This window comes from Nilaparvata lugens, chromosome 2 (assembly GCF_014356525.2).
Source record: "Nilaparvata lugens isolate BPH chromosome 2, ASM1435652v1, whole genome shotgun sequence".
NCBI lineage: Eukaryota > Metazoa > Arthropoda > Insecta > Hemiptera > Delphacidae > Nilaparvata > Nilaparvata lugens.
The window spans coordinates 68,473,144-68,500,521 of NC_052505.1; the positions used below are offsets into that span (position 1 = coordinate 68,473,144).

A 27,378-nucleotide genomic window follows, 5' to 3' on the forward strand; every position below is an offset into this window, starting at 1 on the left:
ATTGTTTTCAGAGTACTTATCCTTTGTGTAAATTGTGAAATTCGATGATTTTTTTCAAAAGTCGTCAAAACAGCTGTTCTATAGATGAAATATCTTGACTATGTGTTCTTTTTATGAACTGCTCTACCTACCTACCTCATGCATGAGAAGGAGGTTACTAAGTCCATTTCTCAAGGATGGGGTGGACCCCTCATTAGTTTCCCAGAAAAGAGACTCATGCCAGTTGATAGAGCTGAAAAATAACTATACAGGGTATGAATTTGAAAAAAATCGGTCAAGTCATTTTTGAGAAAATTGTGAAAAAAATGGTTTTTTAGTCATTATCCGCCATTTTTCTCAAGAATATTACGGAGCTCCTGCAATTTTCCCAGAAATGAGACTCATGTCAGTTGATAGGGCTTACAAAATAATAGCTATCCATGGTATGAATTTGAAGAAAATCTTTAGAGCCGTTCTCGAGAAAACCGTGAAAAACATGGTTTTTTAGTGATTATCCGCCATTTTGAATTCAATTTTATTGAATTTCTTATTGTCGGATCCTCATGGTATAAGGACCTTAAGTTTAAAATTTCAAGTCAATCGGTTGATAAGGAATGGAGTTATCGTGTTCACAGACATACACACACACACACACACACACACACAGACCAACACCCAAAAATCATGTTTTTGGACTCAGGGGACCTTGAAACGTATAGAAAATTAGGGTACCTTAATTTTTTTTGGAAAGCAATACTTTCCTTACCTATGGTAATAGGGCACGGAAAGTAAAAACGCATCGTGTGACCCTGACCTTATTCTACTGGTCTTATACGAGCAGTGCGGACTGTAAAGGGTATTCCTGGATCGATTTACCACAGCATCAGGATGCTACTATGCGTAGCAATAACATTGATCATCCAGCTATTTCAACTATCCAGCATGCCGTAATTTTATAATTAGGAATACAGCAGTCGGGCATACGCAGTTGGCTTCCTTCTAACTGTCCGCCACTGCACCAAACAACTATGCATCTTCTTATCAGTCCAATACCAATACAGCACTACTCGTGAATGTGGGGAATTGTTCATGAATACTACTTGTCTTCTCTAGAAAAATATTTTTTTGCATTTAGCTATTTGGTACACACAAACTAAAATATATCAATACTGATTCACTGGATTCTTTATAAAAACTCATTATCTCACTCTTCGAACAATATTAAGCTTTGTTGTCGTACAGTTGAGCACATGATTAGTGGCAACAGGTGGACCTAACATTCGATCAAAAACACTGTAATGTACTACTGAAATATATACTGATCTAGCTCAGTTGATGAAGACCCAAGTTATGCGTGCAAAACCTTTTGCAGAGGTTATTTCTTCACCCTCACAATAAACAGAGAAATGGCCTCTGCGACATACAATATGTCGTTTGACAATTTTTTTTTCAATCGATTGAAATCTTCGACTTTTTACAATGTAAGGCCCGATTCACACAAAAATGAGGTGAGCCATTACGTCTGCATTGAATAAGGTCACCGCCACGTCCGCACAACGCCACTGCTGCGATTGGGGCCAACTGTTCAAGTTATGAACTATTTCATTGCGGACAACTGAGGACACCAGCATTGAGACAAATAAGAAAAGTGGGACGTGCCACACACGGTCACTACTGAAAGAAAAAGATTCATCAGTTGATGAATTTTTATAAGAATCGAACAATATTCATCAGATTCAATTGAAAAAGATTTATCAGTTGATGAATTTGTATAAGAATTGAACAAGATTCATCAGATTCGATTGAAAAAGATTTATCAGTTGATGAATTTTTATAAGAATTGAACAATATTCATCAGATTCAATTGAAAAAGATTCATCAGTTGATGAATTTTTATAAGAATTGAACAAGATTCATCAGATTCAATTGAAAAAGATTCATCAGTTGATGAATTTTTATAAGAATTGAACAAGATTCATCAGATTCAATTGAAAAAGATTCATCAGTTGATGAATTTTTATAATAATCGAATTCAGAATGTTTACTAAAATTGTCTTTCAAGAAGACATTGTCCCTAAACGGATTATATTATAAGTCGTAGGTATAAAATATACCTCAAGATATTATTATGCAATTTTTAGGGGTATTATGCGGATAACTTAATAGACCAGTATTAGAACTAAAGGATAAAAATTTATATTTTTAAAATGTGGGTACAAAGAAGGAAATCTATTGTCTCGCATAAATTATGAACCTACTGAAACAAGATCTCATTATTATTACAATACCATCAGTATTAGTTCCAAATTGAATCATGGCAATAATGATTATTGATTCAAGTACTTATAGATAGTATTAGTAAATTATAGTAGGTAGTATAGTAGTGGTATAGTAGTATTAGTAGGTAGGATTAGTAAATTATATCAATATTTATCCAATAATACATATATGTAAACGATATTTTATCAAATCCATTGCCTTGTTCTACAAAGTGCTCTCTGAAATAATTCGGGCATTTTTCTTATTTTAGAAGCATGATGTTAATCAAGTTCTACATTATTTTTGTTTTAAGATTCTTCACATTAAAGACAGAATGTTTAGGTATTGTTCAGAAAGATCCCTCAATTCAGGAACTTGGGGTTTGGAAAAGTGCGGAAAGTCAAGAATATTTGCAATAAAAACATGATATAAAAATGACTTTATTTCTTATTTGTGAAAACAAACAGGAACAGTTCAAAAGTAAGGTAAAAACACTCAGATTGGTAAGGAAAAATAGCCACAGAATATTTGAGGCAACCCTGTAATGCCTCAACTCTCGTTTGCCCGTCCGACTTTATATGTTGTATTGTTTTGAATGAAAAAGACTAAGAAATTGTCAAAAACCACTGATTTATTGATAATTAGAAATACCGGTTTCGGTTATTACACCATTGTCAATCTCTGATAAACTTAGTTTATAAGAATTTATACATAAATATTACATAAAAACTTAGTTTATAAAATTAGTTTATAACTTAGTTTATCAGAGATCGACAATGGTGTAATAACCGAAACCGGTTCTAATTATCAATAAATCAGTGGTTTTTTGACAGTTTCTTAGTCTTTTTCATTCAATATGAATAATTACCACAATATCAACTTCTCAACTACACAAAAAGTTGTATTGTTTAATTTGAATATTTTGATATAAGGTGTTTATAGAATTGCAATGATAGTGTAAGAGACTAACAATAAAACGTCATTCCTATTTGGTTCTCTTTACCAAGAGTGCATTCTTGAAGTGTATTCAAGAATGCTATTGAATCATAAATTAAGCTTTGCATATTTATGAACCTCAACATAACAGGTATTATTTCTCATGCATTCTCTGTTCAATCTATCATTCACAAAATGTTGGATTATTTAATGTATTCACACTACTTAATAGTACAAGTACAAGCAGAGGCTATCCTCTAGCATTCTGTAAATAAGGTATAAATTTATCTCAGTTTTCAAAAGGACGTTCTTTTACAGTTCACACAAATAAAGTTATTGATAAATTATGCTAAATGTGTCGGAATTTAGTTTAATTCACTTTTAAATACAGGATTTTAAGAAATAACAAGGGTTGAAAACAACTTAAAGTTACAATTCATCAGGCACTTTAAATCTTTTTGGCGAATTGGTAACAACTTTCTTCATTGTAAAAGCTATACTCTCAGGATTTGAATAGTAGTATTTGTACTGTGGATGTCCCTGCTCGTTGAAATACTCAGTCAATACCTCGCCATTTGGACCTGAAATATTCAAGGACAAGTATTAATACTAGCCGTTACCTTGCAGTCTACATGCTTGATGAATATAGCACAATAAAACCGATAGGAGTACCTGATAGTCCACTCTAATAGTTTCTAAAAGACAAAGTATTCATAATAAGTGTAGGAGCTAAGTTTTAATGCTGATGAAATCTCATGAAAAACAAGCTTCTTAAAACCCTTAGGGCCATATGTACAATCACAGTTTAAACGGAGATTGAACAGCTGTTGGTTTAAACCAGAAATTAAACGCATTATAAATGGACCATAAATTGAATTGTGAATTGTTAATGCTGCTGGAGGGTGGTTGGAAGCAAATGAGTTACTACTGAATGAGGACAAGACTCAGAGATTGGTTTGTACACTGAGTCGCAGTCAGGCCATCAGCACTCACAGTGTCTCTCCTAGGATTCACCATCGATCCAAAGCTTATCTGGGAGTGCCATATTGAGAACATCTGTAAGAGTCTGTCACGAGTCACCTATTTGCTGAGGAAGTTAACACAGTTGGTGAGCAGACCCTACTTGCTGGTGGTGCACCATGCTCTTTTCCATAGCATCCTGAGCTATGGACTACTGATGTGGGGTCACGCTTCTGCGTATGAAGATGTGTTCAAGCTGCAAAAGAGGGCCATCCATATTATTACCTTCAGTGGCTTCCTGGATCATTGTATACCTCTCTTCCTGTCCAGTGCAATGTTTGTGCGGGTAAATCTTGGAAAGTTCAACACAAAGAATGATTTCCACACAGTGGTCATAACAAGGTCTAATAGATGTGCCATACTGCCGTTTGTGAAAGACCCGTGATGCATTACGTGATTTAATCCATGCTGCTATCTCGATAGTTGTAATGTGAAAGTAATAAATTAAACTCTTGACGAGACCCATCCGGTCTTGCTAGTATTGGTGAAGAGGAGTTAATTCAGGTAATGTGAACCTAGATTAGCGTTTAACATAGATGGTGCATTTGAGCCTATGGTCTTCTGCATCTATGTTTAACGCTAATCCGCTAATCTACGATTACATAAATGTATGTGTATGATATATGCTAATGTATTCAATTTCGGGTTTAAAAGAACTCCTGATCTATCTCCTTTTAAACCGAGATGGTGCATACGGGCCTAAGTCAGTGTAATATCAAGCAGGAAGAACTAAGTGTCAAATATGATAACAGAGAGAGATCAGTGACAACTCGAAAGAATTCAACAGCAATGATACTGTGGGTAGTGTTAGTGATAGTAGTTGTAGAATAGTAGTATTGCTATTGTAACAGAACACAATTCAGGAAGATATCTGTAAAAATAACTATTTGATCAAATGCAGCCTAATAATTCAATAGTGATGATACCAGAGATTTTATCCAAGATAGGTAAGCTACTCTTTTAACGTCACTACCATTATAGTGGGAGGACTGAGGACTAACTTGTTCGTCTAGTGAAAAATCTAAAATGTTGGCAACCTGTATATATGCTTTATAATAAAATAATGAGATTCTAAATTCCTTCGATGGAGCTGTGAAATGCATTATGCAATTCTAAATCTCTTGTGAAACGTGTGCCAGTGAATTAAATACAGTGGTAAGTAAACATTTTACTCAAACTCACCAAGAAACAGGATTCTGGGGAAGTAAGCGCCATCAGGAGCATACTTTTTCTCTTTCGGCTCGTCGTCATCACCAGTGTTCACCATGATCAAATGTTCGCTCAGTTTATGGATTTCTTTTGAACTGGCGAACTGTGGTTTCAACGCTGGAACATGTCAAAGTTGAATGATTGGGAATTTATAAAATAAATGCTATATTGGTACAAATAGCACTCACTCAACACAATTTTACAATTTAATAAAATTATTGAGAAAAAAATCAAACTTAAAAATTATATTGGTGGATCCACAAAGGTTTTCTGCCAGGCTTATCAATTTTTAAAAATATAATGAATAATCAACTTCCAAAAATGGTAAAAATTCTCAATTTGGTCTCCCTACTTGTGAGTTTGTCCTTGTGAGAGATGTACGCTATTTCTCATTTTCACGTCAAATATTTAATGTATAATCAAAATTATATGTAATGTATGCATAATACTTGAATAAATGCAAAAATTGATTAAAATCGAGCCTCTGTTCGAGTCAAGACACTTGGTTCAAATTTAATATTTGAACCAACTTAATTTTTTGGTTGAGAAATGTGAATTTCACAAATTCTGGTGCCAAGCTGATGAAGCTGCTCCTCAGGATTGGAATGCATTCCACATTTCTCAAACAAAAATGTGAGCCTATTTAAATATTTAATTTAAAAGAAAGTGTCTCAATTTTAATAGGTTTATTAATAACACTTTCGTCATGGATAAAAACACCAATAAAATATTGATAGATAGCAAAACAACTGACCTTTACATGCTCCACACCAGCTTTTATGTATAATCAACATAACTGGCAACTGTTTTGACTTGGCTTCATCCAAACCTTTGTCGAGAGTCTTCCATGCTATTTGTTCTCCAAACCCTAAACATACATGAAGAAGTCAAAAACTACCTAATAGTCAGTCAAAATAAACACATAAATAAGAATAAACATCACTGTTCAGTCTTTTAAAAACTAGACTTTCAAAATCCGTCAAAAGTCATGCAGTTCCACTCAAAATTGTTATGATTTTGGCCAGGAAAAACAAGCTCCAAAATAGACAACTATTGCGTCTTTGATTATGCGTCTGATAAAACGCTCGTGTGGCGTTATTTGACAATTCCCCGGTCTATTGACTGTGGCGAAGACCTAAAAAACTGAAATTGATAAGCTTACTCGAATTTTATTCAGGATAAATTATTGTATAATAGCAAGATTTTAAGATTTTTAAACAGCGTGAAAGAAGTTGATATCACACAATAATTTAATTTATTTAATAGTTGCAGTGGCTAATTCGGTGTATGGTTTTCCAGCTCTTTTCAGTCAGCACTTCATTCCAAGGAAATATTTACTGCAGGAAAATTTATGTTTTTAGTACGAGTAGTAGGCAGTAGTAGGAGGCTAAGTAGTCGTTTTGCGAATAGACATCGTAGTTTGTCTAATTTGTATGTGTAATTATACTACTGGGAACTGTGTTCACACTTATGCCGCATATCTACATATTGGCCCAACGAAGGCAAATGTCGGCCAGCACTAATGTGTTGATGGATGGTTTGCCAGCGCCGGCATTCATTCACCTACGTTGGATTACCATGCTGGGCCAACATGTAGATGCGGTATTACACAGTTTGGCTACACTTGAGTAAACCAGTTGTTTTATCACTTTATTAATAGTATCAAGTTCTAGTATCGATGTATCATATTATTTTATGTTTGAAGGGACGGATTCAAGGATCCAAAGGTTCAAAGACCTGTATACGTTAACCTAAGCTTATTGTGTGCCCCAAGTACATAGTTGGGCAAACCAATCAATACCTCTGTCCTTTACAAGATCCAGGAGTTTTTACTCTATACTAACATCCCATTCATCACCTGGTTGCTTTTTGCAATCCAGTGTGATATGCTTAGCAGTCTCTTCAGACTGATTGTTCCTCGTAACCTACTTGAGTTCCACTCCTGGTCTTTTTTGTCGGTCCTTTCGCTGAGGGAGGGGTCGCCAAATTGCCTGTGGGGCGCTTGAACCACATAAGTGCCTAGAGTTTCACCCATCTCTGGTCTCTTGGTTTTTTCTTTTTGCTCCTCCGAAACTTTGGAGGATCAAAAGCCTCACCTCTCTCAAGAAGTTTTGCCTGAATGGCCGCCCTTCTTCAGTGGTGAGGTTTGGTCTCTTCACCCGCAAACTGCTCAGTTGCTCTATTGCATCCTCAGGCCTCTTTTGCGGATTCTTGCTTTTCTAGACTTCTGAGAAGCTCATCCTCCCTCTCCAGTTGTGATGGTGCTTACGTCATCCATGTCGTGATCAGTAGAAGCCTTCTCAATGTTCATAGTCTCAACATAAGAGTGGAACGGAACCTTATTCCTTGGAACCTTGGTTCATCTTCATATCTGTTATAAGGTACTGACATTTGATATTACCGATAATTTAATACCAAAATTAAGGTTAGCCTACTCTAAGAGTAGTGTTCTCCAATTAGCTGCAAGTATCTGTATATCCTAATTATATAAAAAGTATTATGCTTTACTTTTTTAATTGTAGTACCTAATTCTACACAGAGAATTATACTGATTGCATTTGTACTAAATAACGCACATTATCACAATATAATGTATTATCACAATAGTATGGAAAAAAAATTAATACATTTTCCAACACCTGAAATTGTCTTAAATACATGGTTTTTAGTAAAAACACTATTTATCTTAATCAAATATTTATTATACTAAATGAAAAAACCCACATGTGGTTGATTATTATATATATATATATAATATATATATATATATATATATATATATATATATATATATATATATATAATATATATATATATATATATATATATAGTTAGTTGACCGAAGCGAAGCTGAGGTATAAGTTTCGACTCGATCGGCTTTTGTGTTTGTTTGTACCGCAGTTACAGTCGCAGTCTTTTTTCGATTTGGATGAAATTTGGTATACAAGTTCTTTGAAACAAGGCGCAGAAACATATGTGTAACGATTTTGATAAAACCTCCAGTTTTTTTTGTAATTTCAAAAACCGCAGACCAACCTCCATCCAGAAATTTACTTTTAGTATCTAGCGCCATTATCTTTAAAGATACAGCAATTTTTATTCTTTTCAAAATAAAAGATCCTTGGACTTATCTAAAGATCCTTTACAATAAGTTAAGAGTAAATCGTGCCCACAATAAATATAAGTGAAAACAATTGGCTCTCATTTTTTAGAATAGAAATTGTGCCGCTCTAATTTGTGCTGTATTGAATGAATGGTATCGTTTGAATGATGAAGGAATGCAATAGATCTATTTTTTAGATCAAGAGTTGTAAGCGGTAAACCTTGAGAACGTCTGAGCCGCTCCAAATCATACTGTATTTATTATTGAAGAAAACTTTTCACTCGATTGCACCATTTCTTTCCTTTTCAACACAAATTTTCCCTGTTTCATAGATGAATAGTTTCTAAACCTACGGAGCCGGCCGGAAGCATCACAGCTTAGTGTTAGCTTTTGTTTTCCTTTTAGTATGAGATCAGAAACCGACTTGTGATCATTAACATTCTTCTTAGGCAAAACAAGCCCTAACATTGAATCCACTTTCAATTAAATACATCATTAGCAATCTCCTTTTATTGTCACCAACAAACCCATCTTATTTAGAAACATTTTCCGTCTTACTAACGTCTGAATTGCCTACTCGATTTTTCTGTCAGTTACCGATTTCTTATAATTAATTATTAGAAAAGTTGTAATATTGTGAATAAGGGGACGGTATAAAGGTACCTCCTTGAGACATCCAAGTCCGATGTCCCTGGAAACATTGTCTCTAGCACTTTCAATGGAGAAAATAATAATGACGTGGATAAATCTTTACAATATAGCCTACAATATAGCCGTGATTAATCACATATACCGTTGTAGGCTATTCATGAGCGAGGTCTACTGTTTGCAGAACTACTAGTTATATATTTTTAGTATACAGTACTTTCAATTTCAAAACAATACAAGCGTAATATCCTATTGTTATCAATTAATATTGAGATTTGTGTTAATAAATTCTACATGAATAATATAAAAGATTATGTTGAGGCTAATGATAAATATTCTATGAAATAATATTTGGAATCGAGTAATGAAAATTGAAAAGTGGTCAACTAACCTTTTGCCAATCCTTCATTTACGTCTGCGCTAGCATCAACTTTATGGAGAAAATAACTTCCGAAACAAACAAGGCTTACAGAGAGTAAATTTGAACTCAACCAAACTGGAAAAAACATTCTATATATTTTTTATTAATACTTTAAAAATTAATCATTGTCATGACCACATTTTGTAATGTCTGGTGTAGTGTGTTGTATTGTTTTTTGTTTACCATCCTTGAACTTGGAAAATAACATATGTTACAAATGCGCCAACAACAGCTGATAGTGGTCGCACTTCAGCCGATATTTTAGCAGTGAACTTTTTTCTGATATTTATATTTTTACAAGATGATGTAGAAAATTCATCTTAATAGAACAATAATCTATTTCATGAGATCATGAATGCTTCTATGTTTCAAGAAGTAACATATTATAAAAATATTCTGTGAAGTTTACTGAAGATTGGGCACTCTGTTATTTATTCTTGCAGTCTATGCCTGGTTGCTATGACAACTGCTTCCTCAACGATAATCACCGTTGCAAACTTGAAAGAAAATCTTTTCTTGTAATCTTGTCTTCTTGTCCACCGTGCTGATCAGTGTTCTTTGCATTCATGCAATTATGAGTTGTTTTTTAGGGCATCAGTATTTGCAGAATCATTTTTACCAATGTGAATTTATAAATTTTTGATTAAAAATACTCTAGTATGAGTGAGTAAATGTTAATTTTATTAAGTTCACTCATCTTAGATTGGTTTTGATAATTTGAATTATAGTCATCTGAAGAGGTAGGGTTATAATAACTATTATAATTAAAAAGTTATGTAGGTAGCTAATTTGATATAAAATTTAGCAGTCCTATTCTTACTAATATCACTAAGTATTAGATGTATCCAAATAAAACATAATAGGTAATATCTTATCTATGAGCTTAATTGCTTTTTATTTTTTAGAGAATGGATCAAGTTTACGGTAACTCAAGATAAAGGATACCGTAGCCAAAAAGTTTTTAAAAACTCGATGGACTTATCATTCAAATTACTAATAAGGTTGGCCACTAACTTAATGTTTTACATGCCCAATACCCAATAGGGGGCATCAAGCAATACCGTACGTTTACAATTAAAAACTTAAACGTTATTGGCGGTGGCTTCGACGTATTAGGTGTGCAGGCGAAAATTTGCTGTATAGGTAAACAAAAATGATTTATTTCTTTGTGTAACAGCCACACTGAACATGTAAAACGCTTATGTTAGAGGACTGTATAGTGTCATAAGCTTTAGCTGAAGCCCTCCTGTTTCCATAGAAGAGGATACTAGAATGAATTTAAGCACTGAAATGATCTTAGCAAGCCAAGCCAAAAGCTTGTCTTTGAGTCCCCCCTCCCCAGTGTTGAGAGCCCATTCATGTAGCCTAGTAGAGGTGTATTTTTTTTGTTGCATAAAGTCACAAATTTGAGCAGTGCTCAAGTGGCATGCAACAAGTCAGTTCGAAAACGGAGTCATATAAATGCACTAAGAGATGCACTTTTGTTTATGCGTGAATTTTCGCAGTCGTTGACAACAAGCATTGTTGATATTCATATTGTCCAAATTTTAAGTGTGCCAAAATAGCTAATCAAATAACTTTCCATTAGGCCTACTTGTGTTTATTATTCAATAATCAAACATTTATAATAATATCAACATATTGCTATTTAAAAGTATAAACTCATCCTCCCCCATTAAATCATAATTAAACATAATCGTTTAGGTTATTTAAACAAATTGAAATCCACCTAATCTGAGATCCACACCATGTCGTGGTCGACGACGGCATTTACGCACAAACGAAAACCCAGCTTAACACTCCTCAATGGTATAAAGATAAGCCTCTACTAATGTTCTTTTTACCTTTATATTCTCTGGAGTACAACTGAAACACTTGAGTCCTGAATAATACGGTCCCTTTTCAAGAAGTCAGGAATATTTCCTATATGGAACTCGAATCAATCCCTCCGCCCCCCCCCCCCAAATCTCCGAAGTGCTTTTTTCTGAATTTATAGGTAGTATTCAAATAGATTCGTCCATCCCCCCCCAAACAAAATACTATTAATATCCAAAGAAAATAACCATGGTAAACCTTTAGAAATGTCTTGAGATTCTTTGTGTTCATAGTCAACTACATAAATCCCTGTTTTAGCCTTATTCATGAAAAGGGGTGCACATCCGCTAGCTGCCCTGGCCCTGTGTTTATCCCTAAGAGTAAGACTGGGATTTTCATAGAGAGAAATAGCTTCAGTCTACTCTTAAGATATACACTATCTTGAGTACAGTTAGTCTGCATCCTCCCACTTTGGTGAGCCAGTATATGCAGAAGAAAACTCTTCCTCCTCATAAGGCCGAGCATCAGACTTTCGGAAAACAGTTACACTTGACCCTCTCTACAGCTTCACGACCATGTCACTACCAAGCTATCAAAACAAAATTAATCTTCCCTTCCTCACCACTTTAACTCTCAGGGCTTTGAGCGCCCCAATGCCGAAATCCCCGGAATGAGCCACCATAGAACCGGTAGCAAATGATGCACTTCCCAATGCATAACCGTCCTTCAAATTACACACACGATCCCCCAGTATATCGATTCCGGGGTAAACCGTTCCATTCCCAAGAATAACTAAATTCGAGTCTTTCAAATTGGCACTCCAATATCCAATAAATCAATCATGCCACCCAACAAAAAAAACCCTGAAGATGCATCCCCAAAAACCTTCAAATCAACCCCAACTCTAGGCGCCCACTTCTCAATGGGCAAAAATGAGAATAAAACTCCTTCTAGAAATTCAACCCATTGTGGCAACCGGACAGCATCCGAATAAAATAGCTTCATATCATCCATACATCCTCACCATCAAAAAGCCTCATTCACAGCCCTTATGTCACCAGGTGCATTATCCTTAATCAGCTACTTTGGAGAAGACTGACTGCTTACACATGCTGTGTAGTTAGTGAGAAATCTCTCCTTTCAGCCAGCTTGTGACTAACAATTTTCCTGATGACATGGGAAATCTCTTCCCATGTAACCTAAACTCCTTATCTAAACTTTACCCACCCGCTAACAGTGAAGCAGTATTGGCAGCCTGATGCAGAATAATATTGTCACTTCTTCTGGTATTATAGTTGTTTATCTAAAAGATAAACAAGAAAAAGTTTCACATTTAATGCTGGAAGCAGCAAAACAAGCTGAAAGGTAAAAAAATATCGGATAAAGAGCATGATAATCTCAAAGCCTTAATATGCTTGCACCAGCCTCAGGTAACGAGTCAATATGACGACAAAAAGTAGCCTATATCTAATCCAATCTAATGCTGCCAAATGTGCGCCTCCATTTCCCTCAGAATGGCCTCTTCTAAGTAGCAACAGCATAGTGGTTGATAGTTTCTAGAGAAAACAAACCTGGGTTTTTCATGCTGTTAATAAGCTGTTGTATTTATATGTATATATAAATGTTTTATAGTATTGCTTTTCATATCTTTGGCAATAGATGCACAAGTTTTCGGGAAGGTTGACAGCAGTTGATTTGGATCTCCGTTTAATAAATTTTATTTCATTAAACGAATTTTGTTTAGTATAGTTACAATGGTAAATGTGTCTGTAGTAATCAGGCTCATATTCGTCACCCTTAGTAAAAATGCTTATAACTTGTTAATTAAAAATATTAGGAAACCCCCGTCATCAAAATGAGATTAGAAAGATACTAGGAATAATTATAAGTTCATCAATAACATTAGGTAAACCATAGATATCTGTGCTCTCTGATGAAGTAATATTTCCTACAAGATCCTATATTACATCTCCTCTTGTCTAGACTGTTAGTTATAGTGATGTGAAGACACAGTTTTGGATAGTAGCCTACTCTTCCTATCAACTACCTGTGTAAAATTAGGCAACCCAATTACCTTTGGTGTAATAGAGATGTACTCTACTGCTGATTTCAATTAGAGTAATAAAATCATTTTACATCATCAATTTTTTGAACTGATATTGTTGTTCAACAGATATTGATGGAGCTTCCTAACATGATTGACTACAGAGTTGAATGGTTCCGTAAACGGATATTGAATGTGTTTGACGAAACAGATCCGTCTCTATTCGACCAAATGCTAGCTCGCAATGACAACCGACTCAAGAAGCAATTTCGACCTTTTGTAGAGGATAATTTCATGAATGATGTTAATCATGATCAAAGGCTACTTTTCTGTTTCAAAACTTATTATGATAAAGTTGTTAATGAAGAAATTATCACTGCTGAAGAAGGTAGGTGGAGCGAGCTTTATTTAGATTTAAAACTAAAGAAAGGCTTGACATCTTGATAGAAAAGTTCGTAGGTAACTTGTTTTTGAACCAGCAGTACCGGTATTCAATTCTGTATAATATTCATACAAATTTTACGATGATACGAATGATACGAAGATGATAAAAGGATCATGGACAAGGATAGCAACACCAATGTTAATCAAAAAATACTGCCATTATAACGTGGACCTTTGTAAAGGACTATTAATTAAATTGAATTGTATATATTATTACAATTGTTGGCAGTGCCAAATATTACAGTGATGTTATTGCTGCACTTAAGTTACAATCTTAATAAATGCTATTTATATTGTATTGTAAAAATATGTATTTGTAATTTTTGGAAATAAATTCAATTCAAATAGGTACACGTAATAATCCTAATAATTTTTCCTTTGATCAGTGGGAGACCCGTACACAAGTTAATGATGAAATTCCATGCAGCACGAGACGGGATTCATCTTTCGGCCGTCTTTAGCTTGGTCAAGTATTTTTATCACTAGTCTCCAAAGTTTTTCCAATCACTCCTTCATTGGGAAAAATTCTACCTACTCTTACTCACTCATATCTAGAACGATCGCTTGGAAGAAAAAACCCTTCCAAAAGCATTACCCTGAAAACTAACAATTTGTTTCTTTCTCCTCAGCTATGAAGGCACTCTCAGTAATGGCCTATTGATTATAGAAAGTTATAATATTCAACTACATTTTAATATATTTATATACACTATAAGTCATAATAAAATCAAACTATACATTTTTTAATATAATAATACATTCAAATATTCACTTCTCATAGTACTCTTTCAAGCTGTAAAGGGGATTTTTGACTAGAAAACTGTAAAGCGCGTCTTTATACTTCAAAAACGGGAAATTTCTCATTTCTAGTGGAAGGTGATTGAAGAGTCCTAAACCACAGAATACATAACAATGAGTGTTAACACATAAGTGTTCTTTACTCCGTGCTCAAACCTACATTTACATGGTTTCTTAAGGTCTTTGATAACCGTACTTGTGGTAGATGCAAATTTGCATAGCTTCTTGCATAGCGTGTATGGATGTTTTTGAAGTATTCCAAACGAGTAGATAGATTATAGGTAGTAACTGCCAAAGTAGCTCTCTTCAACCAAGAAATGATTGAATTTGAATTTTCCCATGTATGTTGAAACGTGTATGAATACTGCCAGATGATATTAATGTTTAAATCTTATTTTTACAGTTAAACGCAAGAGCGACAACTTTGTGACAGATGAAGTTGAAGCTGATGATCAAAAAAGAAATGAGGATGAAGATGGAGTTGGAGAGGATGATGACGATAATAATGAAACTGACGTTGAAGCCGATAAAACGCAGTCAGCTGATGAGAAGGAGGATTCTGATGAAGAGAAATCGGTGCCTGAACGAAAAGAAGACAAGAAACCTCGGAGAGACACAAAAATGGGGCGCAAAAGCCCTGCAACTGGTCAGTTCAAATAGTAATCCATCTTCTAATTAATAACCTATTTTAAAGCTTCAGTCACTCTCTGGAAGGGCATCCATCTTTGGAAAATTTACAGCTATTTTATTGTTTTCTCTATTGTATTTTCAAATATAGGGTGATTACTGGGAAACGCATGTTTTTGACTTGCGTAGTATACAAGGAATGTCGATTGGCGGCGGCGGGAAGCGTGCAGTTTCAGTTGTAGCCGAGATGTGGAACCTTGAGCATCGTACGTTCGTCATGCGACGGTTTCACGCAAATGGTGAATCAGTTACTCAGACTCAGCGAGACTTTTGTGCACATTTTAACGGTGCACGACATGGTGCTATCCCTGATCGTAACACGATATTGCGTTGGATACATAATGTTAACACAACTGGATCTTTGCTTAAGAAGAAACCTCCTGGACCTGCCAGGACAGTTAGCTGTTGAAAGAGTGCGCCTTGCAACAGTTCAGAGTCCTAGCCGCTCAATCCGGAAGCGGGCATCTGCACTCGGACTTCGCGCCCATCAACAGTGAGAAAGATTTTGGTCACAGATCTTAAATTCCATCCTTTCAAGCTGGCAGTATGTCATCAATTGAGTGTCAAGCAGATAAGAGACAGCGTGTAATTTTAGTAACAGAATGAGTGAAATTTTGGAAGAAAATGACAATGCAGTTATCCTTATGAGTGATGAAGCGCATTCCCACTTGGTCGGAGCAGTAAATAAACAGAATTTACGATTTTGGTGTGCAGACAATCCTCAAATACTGGCACAGAGACCTCATCATAGCTTATGTGTGACTGTGTGGTGTGCAGTTTGTGAAAAGGGGATCATTGGTCCTTATTTTTTTGAAGACACCGATGGCAGAACAGTCACAGTGAATGCACAACGGTACCTGGATATGTTGGAAGAATATTTATTTCTTGCCAGAACTGCGCCGTCAACGTATAGAGATACGTAATGTATGATTCCAACAAGACGGGGCAACAGCACATACGGCTCGCATTAGTATGAAATTCCTTCGGCGAACATTCCCTACAAGAGTGATCTCGCGTTTTGGTGATGTCACTTGGCCTTCTCGCTCACCGGATCTAACAATTCCAGATTTCTTTCTGTGGGGATTTTTGAAAGCTAGAGTGTACATAAACAAACCACAAACAATACAGGAACTTAAAGAAGCTATTCGCCAGGAAATCAACGGTATTCCTAGAAACATGTTAGCAAAATCCGTAGCAAGTTTTAAAGAACGCCTTCAACAATGTATCCAAGCAGCAGGCGACCACCTTAGAGATGTAATTTTCAAATAATAAATTGGAAGTAATTTTATTTTGAAATTGCATAATGTGTACACTGTATTTTCACTAATAAATGCATTTTTTACTCTGATTTGCAACAGTTCTCGTTATTTGAAAAACATGCGTTTCCCGGTGAAACATAATCTCCAGTGACATGTATTCCACATCATACTAATATCTATTACATTGGTTATAAATTCGGTAATCTTAGTCTATCATTTGAATATGGTACCACACATTTTCATTTCTTCATTAATATATCAATGCTAATTAAATTTCATTTCTCATGCCAAATATAGTTCTTATAAAATAAAGCTTATTCAACTTTTTCTGAATTGATAGCTCATTCAATCGATCTATCAATCTTCTTCAAAGTAGAATTCTTTACCTGCATCAGTTTAATTAAGAACTACAAATAATCTTATTTCCATCAGGTATTGATTCCAATGACAGCCTCATTTCGCAATTGAAGTTTTCATTGGTTTTTCAAATGCTAATCCACTAAAATAGTGGATTATTCACTATTACTGATTTACTGATTTCAGTTGATCCAATCTAAAAATAATTTCAACTATCTATGTTAAAAATGGATCGATCAGATAGAAATTATATAATAAGGTTGGTTAGATCTTTCGAATCTTTTGAAATGCTATTCAAAGAGAAATGATCAGTATGTTCCGTATAAAAAACATATTATTTGTATTTCTCAGTGATGGAATCTCTTCCCACTGCTGAAGAAGAGGATGATGGAGCTCCTCCGAAACCTGAGTATGTTTATGTTAAGGTGAGTAGAATAACACTTAAACATAACTTACATTAAGTATAGAAAAACAGCAAAACTCTTTAATAAAAAGAGTTTCATATTAAGAAACTAAAACTATCAAGAATGTGAAAAGCAATAGCAATATCAATAATACAATAGTGGTCATCTATACTCTGTCCAAATTGGCATGAGCTCTGAAGGATTAGGCCGACACTCCTACTACTTATACACATAAGCGCAGTCTCCTTTTGTGTGTGTGAGTAAAGGGACGGTATGCCTACCTGTTTACTACGTAGTATACATAGTATCAATGGTGCAGGTAGGCCGGGCGTGTGTGCCTGTGCGTGGGGGAGCAAGAGTCGGCTTAATCTTTCAGCGCTCATGCCAGTTTGGACAGAGTATAAAATTTAGATTCCAAATATAGGATCGTCACATTAGACCCCGAAAAGCTGAGAACGCAATCAAAATTTGGTAGAATAGATAATAAGTTGAATAATTTATTGTAATTTTGGAAACAAATCTGTACATTCTAAGCACTTCAAGAATCCCAAATAAATCTCATAGCTTTATTGCTTTGTTTTTTTGCAAGAAGATTTTTATATAATCATTTATACATTAATATTTATTTCGTATGTAGTATTATTATTTATTGTAGCTTGAAAGTCCCAGCTAATTCATATAATGTAATTTGCCGCTAGCCCTCAACTGGTTTCTAATGGTTACTTGTGGTTGTGCAGTAACCCTTTCTTTGTAATCTAGCGCATGCGTTCAGTGGAAGCGTCACCCCGGTTTTCCATTCGTATGAAGTGATTGGTAGGAGAAGCTTCTATTCCTCTGTCGTTATAAACCGCTCCACAATATTCTTTTCTTATTATTACCAGTATTGTGGAAAACCTCATTTAATTCTTATTTTTCTTATGATATATTACTATACCGGCCGTGACAAACCGTAACTCATACCTAAACTCCTTACCACAATTATTGTTCCACCTCATTTCCGACCTTTTACCTCAAATAGTGAAATACCTAAAAGTGCTACAAGACATTCATCATCGACGCGACGTGTGGCCACACCGAGTCAACGCTTCAATTAGATTATGGTGAAAAGGAACAATATCAAGGCATTTAGATTCATTTATCAATTTCGTTATTATTTATCCTCGCATCACATTTTGGGTATCCACATCCCTTCCTCTGGTCCTCCATTTTAATAGTCTTATTCTACTACTCTTCTTATTTCCTTATATCCTCAATCCCCTATATTACTAAATATGGTTGAGAATTTTGTTTTGCAGCTCTTGTTCTCAAATAATTCAAACCTGTATGATTTGGAACTAAAGTTTTTTTTTCAAAATTTATATTTTTCTGAAAAAAGATCCTTCATAAGGTCGCTGCTCCTCAATTATTTCATGGTATATTTTCGAAATGCAAGGTATTGTTTCTCAATAGGTTCTATGTTAATCCTGTTTTGTTCGATGATTCAAGAACTAAAATCTTGCGAAGTGATGGATTTTTATTAGTGACAGCATTAATTCAGAATTTCAGTGTTCACTCACAATCTTGGGAGACGACCATAGTTATTAGAGATGATTTTTGTTATAGAGAATCGTACAGAAAATAGTTCGAACGCCACAGCTGCACGGGCATTTCGGCATCTTGGACGCTAGCAAACTGCCGGCTGACACTACAGTTATCTACTTTGTGAGATCATTCCTGACTGGCTGCACGTGGCTTGACTCCAGTGATGAGGCTGACGCCCTCATGCCCAAGCAATTCAACATTGGCACGCTCAGAGATCCACTGCGCACTCTCCATCTCATATTGGTCAATGTAAGTGCTTTATTAGCAATTTGTATTCACATTTTTAAAATAGTATAAAATATACAGTACTCTTCTATACTCTATATTTTGTTGATGAATAACATGCCACAACTCATAAGAGACATTTTCAGATGCAAATAAAAAACAAATCATCATTGAATTAATTTAAATTTATGCTAATTTATTATACTTGTATAATGTGTTTGTATTATGATTAATTATTCATATATTTTAGTTTTCCAACTGCAAATCTCCATTTAAAATTAGGGGTTTCACGTCAAATTATGTGTATTATTTTATATTCAATATATTATAATTTCTAGTAACTTACCCTTACTTCATTTCAGATACGACGAGTTTCGGCTAAACTTGTCATTATCAAGAGTAAAAAAAAAAAAATAAAGAAGGAAAAATTCCTCAGTAAGTGGTCGAATGTTGCAACGCACACTACAGACGTCCGTCTGGTTTTCATGGGTCTGCTCACGTCTGCATGCTGACGTTTGATTCTTTTCTACGTCTGTCTGCATACGTATGTCTGTTGATGTGTGCGTTAGCTTTAAAGGGCTTTATCTGCTGAAAATTAAGAAAATGTGAAAAATTTGAAGGAAAATTGAAATTCGGTATCATAAAGATTTGGATGCATAAATTCAGTATCTCAAAAAGCTATATTCATATTTCGGTGTTTCGTCACAAACAAATTAACCGACTTTAATTACACATCATTACACATCGAAAATTACACATCATCTCTTATTATAGATATTCAACAAGTTGTTGCAATACTCGATTCGTAACTTTCCACTGTTCTGTTATGAATTTATTTATTTATTTACAATGCAAATGACACTAATGTAATAACATTGAAAGATAAAATTATAATGTAGTCCTTGTGCTATTTTTCTTCCAAATTTATAGGTGACAAAGTCCAAGATAAGGTTAGAATTTCACGTGTACAATTTTTATAAAATTTTAGTCAAAAATAGACATGAAAACTATAAATTTCTACATAGAATCTCTTTTCTATTGGGAATCTCCTTGTAGAGGTACCTTAATTCAGAATTGATTATATTATTTAGAATGCTGGAGTAAAAGCAATATGGCACATAAAATCTAATACAATAAAAAACAGTTATTATTAAACGAAAATCCACAGTTGAATGCTGTAACAGTAAACTACCCTCAAATCTTGTTTCCATCTGAAACCTAATTTTCATCTGATGAAAAATTATATTAATGTTATTGATAATGTATTATAATTATTAATATTTCATAATAATAATAATAAATTTGGCAAATGACTAGCATATATGAAAGAATGTAATTGATGTAATGTACGTGACGTTGGATGTTGCAGGCATACGATCCAATAATAGTGAACAACTTTGTGGTGCCGGATACGGACGACACGGAGATGTTGAAGAACGTGCGAGCGACGGGAGCCGGCATGGGTCGATGGGGAGGTGAATCACTGTTCACTCTACTTCTATAGTCAAATTCACTTAATAAAGTCAGTGCAAATTATAGGAATACATAGCTGTCACCGCCTTCTATGGTAGATGGCTGTGATTCAAGTTATTCCCGTATATCTGTTTATCACAATTATTATAATATTATTTATTACAATAAGTGCAATTACTCGCGGAAAGGCTGATGCCCAAAACTGTTCCTATTCCAATTTAAACAACACACAGAACAAAATTTAGGTTACAAGAGTCATATTTTAAAATGAACAATTTACACTACAATACCAAAAAGCAAACACATTTTGAATCTAGTAATAGTTCATATAAATAATAAGAGATAAGTCAGAAATAAATAACTGAAAATGTTCAAAAATCTGAATAAACCTGAAAATCTAGAGCCGAAAAACCGCACGCATCATTCAAACATACTACAGCCTCTGAATAGTTCAAGTTATTGAATAACTCAGTAGGTCAATTGTTTGTTTCTCAAAGCATTACTTTATACACGTTTTCATACTCATACTTTTTCAGCGTAAGTTTTTGCTGTATGAATAGTTTCCAATGGTATCATGTATGCATATTGTCAATGCAAGTTGTTTTGTAGCCTCTGAAACGGAATTGAATTAACTAGTCTATTGCACGGTTTCTATGGCACTTATTAAATATCAATGAAACCGGGCAATGAGCTATTTATTTATTATCATGAATATCACCATGTAGTTTGGCTGAGTTTTAGTTCTTTTAAAGTGTGTTTAGCATTTGTGACAATGTGTACGTTCTGTGTACAGTGAATTGTTCCAGTTCCAATCGTAAAATGTTCCATCACGTGACTAGTGCAAAATGTTCCCATGGAACGCCATTTCAAAATCGTTGGTTCAAGCTTTTGGCGCGCACATATAAAGTTGATTTACTCTAAAATGTGTCATTTACTAGCTGCGTGAATGAAGAAAGGCTTTTTTACAAACTTACTGTCTTGAAAAGTGTACATTTCTGTTATTCCATTACTCTCAAATTTTCTATAGAGAAAAATTCATTTAATGAATGGTTATCAAACATCATATTGTTGGTTATGAATTCTATGGTAAAGAAACAAACTATCAGCGCATGCGCAGAGAAGAAAGCAGACTACAATAATCGACCAATGAGAGCTCAGATAGTTGGAACTGTACCAGGTCGGACAATTTACCACGCTTCGACTGTGGGGCAGGATTTTGGAACTGGAACTGGTTTCTGGTACAGAATCTGTCAAAACTCTTCCCATGGAACGCGGAACTTTTTACCTGGTAAATTGTGAATCGGACAATTTACCACATTCCATGTACACAGAACGGGCCCATTAACACATCTGATTGAGTTTTTTATTGGGCTATTTATTATCATGAATATCATTTTTTGACCTATCAATTTTTGACTTTTAAGGTAGTTCTTTTTAAAGTGTGTTTAGCATTTGTGACAATAAAACATTTGATTGAGCTTTCCATTGAGCTTGTGCAATGAGCTATTTATTATCATGAATATCACCTTGTAGTTTAGTTGAGTTTTAGTTCTTTGTAGCATTTGTGACAATGAAACTTTTTCAATTGGAGGGGGCGCGGCGAAGGTGCTGCTAGACCGGCCGTCCGACTACCGGCGCCTGGCGATCAATGTGCGCATGCGCCTGGACAAGGATCGACGCGAGCTGGAGGCGGCTGCAGCCAATGTGAGCTCGGCCAATGTGACCGACGACGATAAAACACCTGTTGACCTTGACGACCTGCTCTCGTCTGAGCTGGAGATAGAGCGCAGTGCCGCCTCGTCCAGTGTGTCTCTGGCCTCGTCTGATCTTGACGATGACCAGCCGGCTCGCGGAGTGATGCTCGAGGACCTCGCTCACCATCCCACCAAGCTGGCGCTCCGCGACAAAGCCAGGGAGCTAGCTGACCATGTCATGTGGTAGGCTGTTATTCAAATTAAAATTATTAACAATTTTATTACAATGTTCAATATATCTCGATAATTTTATCATGTGTTTTTTGGGTTGATAATAAGAATGATCACTAGACATTATAGCGAATATTCAAATAGTAATAATAAGAATTATCACAAGCCATCATAGCAAATAGTCGAATAGTGATAATGGGAATTATTACTAGCCATTATAGCAAATAGTCAAGTTCTTTATTACATGTTTTTCAAAAACAACAATGTCATTCATAATAAATATTGTAACTTGAAAGATATAGAATCATACAAATGTTTTTTTTTAAAGAATTATTGTATATTATCATAGAGAAAATATAGCATAAGAAGATATCCCATGGTATAGGGCGTTTATTTTCAAAATTTCACTGTTAACTCAGACTAATAGTTCTTGTAGCTCTTTTTGGTGAAGCTGGTAGACTCTCATACTGTGCCGTTCTTACACTCTCTCCCCAACAACACAATTATAATAGACAGTAGTCGACGGTAAACGGCTTGAGTTAACAAAAATCGGCTTCAAAGTTGTATTATAAACGACCTTTACCTTGGGATATCTTCTTATGTTATTTTTTATGATATTATGTAGTGGCTTATATTTTGAAAATTATTCAGTCTTCTCTTAGCATTTCAGTTCCTGAATACTTGAAATCCCTGAGTAGATGATTCCAGATCTTGCGTCCCATGTATGATGGCTTCTCTGTAAAGAGTGAAGTGCGGTGCTTCGGCAGTAGTTATTGGCAAGTCGTATGCTGTATGAGTTCAGATCTGCACCTCTCTGAAGATGGACCAATCGAGTTTCATCATTACGATGTGGATGTATCAGTTTTGGGCAATCAGTTGCTTGAGAAAAAAGGGGAGCACAAGATATCGTCAAAAATATGCTACATAATACATATTAGTGATTAGTGAATAATACAAGTAAGTGAAATGCCAAAGGATTCACCAGTCACTAAACAAAAACTCATTTATAAAACTCTTGATGTGATATAAATTTCTGATATTCTAGTAAAACTCACTCAACATGTAAATCTACTTTCAGTCTGTCATTCATATAGGTGAACAATTACACGAATATTTTATTGAATTCTCTTCAATTTTATAATTGTTCCTGTTGGCTGATTTTTAATAAACTGTTGAATTTCACTGAAGTTGAATGTTTTCCAGGGCAATCGAACATACACAGAGTGACACACAACTTAGTTTGGACATTCCCGAATTGCCGCAACTGATGGACCCTGAAATGGACTTGAATGCACTGAGCAACGATGCGGAGTTTGTCAGTGGCCTTGAAAGAATAGTCGATCATTGGGAACGCCATATTGCTCGAGTCATTCAGACATTCATTTCAAAGGTATATTGAGATTGCATCATAATAACTCAATAGATGAATAGTTCGAATACGTTTGAAGAATCGTGTTCAGGTGTCTGATATGTAACTCAATCTGATAAATTTACAAATTCTACCAAGCTTATCTAATATATCTCATATTTATATAGTTAATATTTCCTTATATTATATTTATTATTCTTCTATACTATCTAAATATATATTTTATATATTCTTTTTCTATATATGTATACAAATGTAAAGTGGCATTATAACGATATATTCGGAAGAAACTTATTGTGAGTCTTTTTCAATTAAATTTAACACTTCTCTAACCTCTCAAAATTGACACTAAATTAGCTTTTCGCACTGATCTAGAATGTGACTCACATCTTTATCTATCACATAATTTAAATAACAATTTTTGATAATTTATTGAAAATAGTGTGCTAATGTAATCTTGGACATTTGCACATTCATGTTCGACTATCAGATTAAAACTTAGAAAGATAAGCCTTTTGCTTTTCATGACTGTCCTGTTCCAGAAATGAAAGTGTAATAATTATGTTACTTTATGATGTACTGTATGTTACTATTATTAATTATTAGAAATTGTATAATGACTTTGAAACATAGCTAGCTATCTATATGCGGAGAATAAAACCAATTCAATATTGTTTGTTTGAATCGTGAAACTGATATTTCTGTCTCTATTTAAATTTAAATTGTAATAATTTATTGAACTCTGGAATTTTAATTGAATAGTTATGGTTTATTTTGTTTTTACAAATTGGATATTTTAGTAGATTAGTAAAATTTATTATATTCTTGTTCTAGAACAGTCTATTTAGTGTTATTTTGATGTGTTACTTTCCAGAAACCAGATGATCCTGGTCCAATGGCCGAGTGTTCCTACTGGCGTGACAGAGAGGCCGGAATCAGTGTGGTTGTTGAACAGCTAAAAAATCACACTGTCCTTCTTGTCATGAAAATTCTTGAAAACTCCAAGACACTGAAAGGTCTACACTTCAAGAACTTCAGAAACGAAGTGATCAAATGCTACATCGAAGCCAGAGACAATATTAAATTTCTCTCTACGCTTGAACGGTATTTCGAAGTGAGTGATGTTTACCAAATTAACAGCATGTATTCCACAAGTCTTATTTTGAACTTTTAGATACATTTTGATTAATGTCCAGTAAATAATAGTCAATCTTCGATGACCTTCATGAAGCTAACCACAGCAAATAATTATCCTAAGTTGATGACAAAGTTGTAATCAGGAATAGCTACTCACAGTTTGTGCCAAAAATAGTAAACTTTTATTGTAGTCAATATTTCCTTCCCGACATTTGAGTTAATTACAAATAATTTATATGTGAGCTGTGAAATTTATACAAATTTCGTAGTTGCAGTTGACATGATCTTCATGGCAGTTTCATTTAATTCCCTTAAAGTCAAAGTTTGAAATAATCTCGGTACTCCAATAGTCTGCTGAATTATGATTCTCCTAGAGGAGAATATTTTATTCATATCCAGATATATTTCTGATCAAATCTGTATAATTCTGACTCTGGAATCTTTCATTTTATTTCAATTTTGTAAGATATTCTTCATCATTTGGATGATTTTTCACGTAGCCTCCATTTCCTCAATCATTATTTGTCATTCGACAGAGTTAGTTTTTCATCAAAACCACTTGGTCGATTGGCTACAGCTTTGTACGTTGAAACTCTAATTCTCATAAATTATTATTATTCTCTATATTATGCAAATTATCTGTTAATTACTAATTTTTCACTTTTTAGATCCTTACTAAATCCGATAATTTGCGTGACATAACCGAACGCTTACCGCATCTAATGCACGGCCTTTATAAGATTTGGGTTCTCAGCCGATATTACTCAATTGACACCAATATGCTTGGACTTTTCGAACGAATCAGATACACGTTGTGCGATCAAGTAACCAATGTACTCACTATCAAATTTCTCTTCAAAAGGTAGGACAAACTTCCAAGCTATTTGAGCTGATATTAGAATGATTTGATATAGTATAAATCAATATGTCATTTGATACTACTCAGTTAAAACTTCCATTTTCATTCATAGTTCCTGTGCTTTGATCTGATTGTAGCTATAGCTTTAATAATATCATGAGAATACCCGTTATTATTCTCTCAACTTTCATTCCACCTTTATTCGGTTTAGTTAAAATTTTAGATCTGCTCCCAATGAACAGAAAATTTATCTTTGAATGATTTATTAGTTTAATATTTGATTAGTGACACTATCAAACGTCAATCCATCTATTTATTCATTATATGTTTCAGTTGAAATCTCATTATTTATTATCCATTTACTGTTGCAAAAGTTTAAGTTTTTGAACCAAGTTTCTGTTATATTCAACTTTGATTCAATCAAATTTTTGGAGCCCAATAGGCTGTGTTATTGTTTTATAATATACATAATTTTTCATTTTTTAAGTTCTTGCTTCTGATTGTACGTTCATTGAATTTTCCGTGAGTAGGCGATGTCATCCAACAAAATCATTGAACGGAGCAGACAACAATGAGATGCCGTCATTGATCAGTGTTTAATTGCGGTCGAATTTAAAAGTCTTACGTGCAATCCAGCCTCAGAGTTAAAGATAATTATGTACAGGCTATTTTTGTTTATCTGATTATCGTTTATGAAATAACATGGTAAGTTAGCAAGGACTTAGCAAATCTAATATTATTGTCTGCAGCAATAAGCTGAAAGACGCCATTCAGAAGACAAGTGATGCGGTTGAGCTGTTAGAAGTTTGGAAGTCGTCCTACTTGAAGACTCGGCTGGTGATTGAGAATGCCGGCGTCGGCCAACGCTGGGAATTCGACCGACGTAAATTGTTCTCCGAGACAGACTACATTAAGTCCGTCGCCAGCGACTTGTTCAACGTCACTCAGGTAATAAATCAACTAGGTAAATAAATCTGATCCAAATAACTCTTAAAATAGAAGGTATAATGAATCCATCAGGTATAAATCATCTCACATTATACAAATTCACAGTTATCTTCAATGTATTGCAAACATCAGCTAGTAGAATTAATCTGCATCCATACAGCTATATCATGCTTCATCCATTTATTTTCTTGAAGATTTTCATGAAATATTTTTTGTCCCTTTGATATCCAGCTGATAATTTATAAGTAATAGGGTCAATTCAATTCAATCAGACAAATTCTCAGCTCCATAACTGAGGAATTTGAAGGATTGTTATCAACTTAATTATAATATCACAATTATGGTAAATTAAGTAATAGTTTTACAAGTATATAAACACTATTCGATTTACATTCTTCAGATTTCGTTTTCCATTCATGAAAGATAATATACTTATTTATTTTAATTGAAAAGTATAATTACAAATGTTCAAACAAAT

The 27,378-nt window shown here is 34.5% G+C and overlaps 2 protein-coding genes across 2 annotated transcripts in view; one reads left to right on the forward strand and one right to left on the reverse strand.

Moving 5' to 3' along the window:
• Positions 1-2,658: 2,658 nt before the first annotated feature.
• LOC111062936 (thioredoxin domain-containing protein 12) lies at positions 2,659-10,016 on the reverse strand. The gene is made up of 4 exons (XM_039421540.1): positions 9,546-10,016; positions 6,158-6,271; positions 5,377-5,520; positions 2,659-3,755 (listed from the first exon to the last, which is right to left on the reverse strand). Exons 1-4 carry the CDS (start codon positions 9,661-9,663, stop codon positions 3,604-3,606), a joined length of 528 nt encoding a protein of 175 aa, XP_039277474.1. The 5' UTR covers positions 9,664-10,016; the 3' UTR covers positions 2,659-3,603.
• Positions 10,017-10,125: 109 nt separating this feature from the next.
• The window catches only part of LOC111062228 (dynein heavy chain 10, axonemal), a 74,500-nt gene continuing 57,247 nt past the window's right edge, over positions 10,126-27,378 (forward strand). Inside the window, exons 1-11 of the mRNA XM_039421522.1 lie at positions 10,126-10,315; positions 13,564-13,822; positions 15,080-15,322; positions 17,331-17,404; positions 18,986-19,213; positions 20,559-20,664; positions 22,254-22,599; positions 23,791-23,977; positions 24,831-25,070; positions 25,762-25,955; positions 26,702-26,900. Coding sequence (XP_039277456.1) covers positions 13,570-13,822; positions 15,080-15,322; positions 17,331-17,404; positions 18,986-19,213; positions 20,559-20,664; positions 22,254-22,599; positions 23,791-23,977; positions 24,831-25,070; positions 25,762-25,955; positions 26,702-26,900 — 2,070 coding nt within the window. The 5' untranslated portion in view covers positions 10,126-10,315; positions 13,564-13,569. The remainder of the gene's footprint in view (positions 10,316-13,563; positions 13,823-15,079; positions 15,323-17,330; positions 17,405-18,985; positions 19,214-20,558; positions 20,665-22,253; positions 22,600-23,790; positions 23,978-24,830; positions 25,071-25,761; positions 25,956-26,701; positions 26,901-27,378) is intronic.

Excerpts from the sequence above, each read along its gene's own strand:
- LOC111062936 (XM_039421540.1), bottom strand. The coding sequence starts at position 9,663 with ATGTTTTTTCCAGTTTGGTTGAGTTCAAATTTACTCTCTGTAAGCCTT. Across the intron at positions 5,521-6,157 it reads CTGGTGTGGAGCATGTAAAG|CGTTGAAACCACAGTTCGCC; the intron begins GTCAGTTGTTTT and ends GACATGTTCCAG. Across the intron at positions 3,756-5,376 it reads CCCCAGAATCCTGTTTCTTG|GTCCAAATGGCGAGGTATTG; the intron begins GTGAGTTTGAGT and ends TGAATATTTCAG.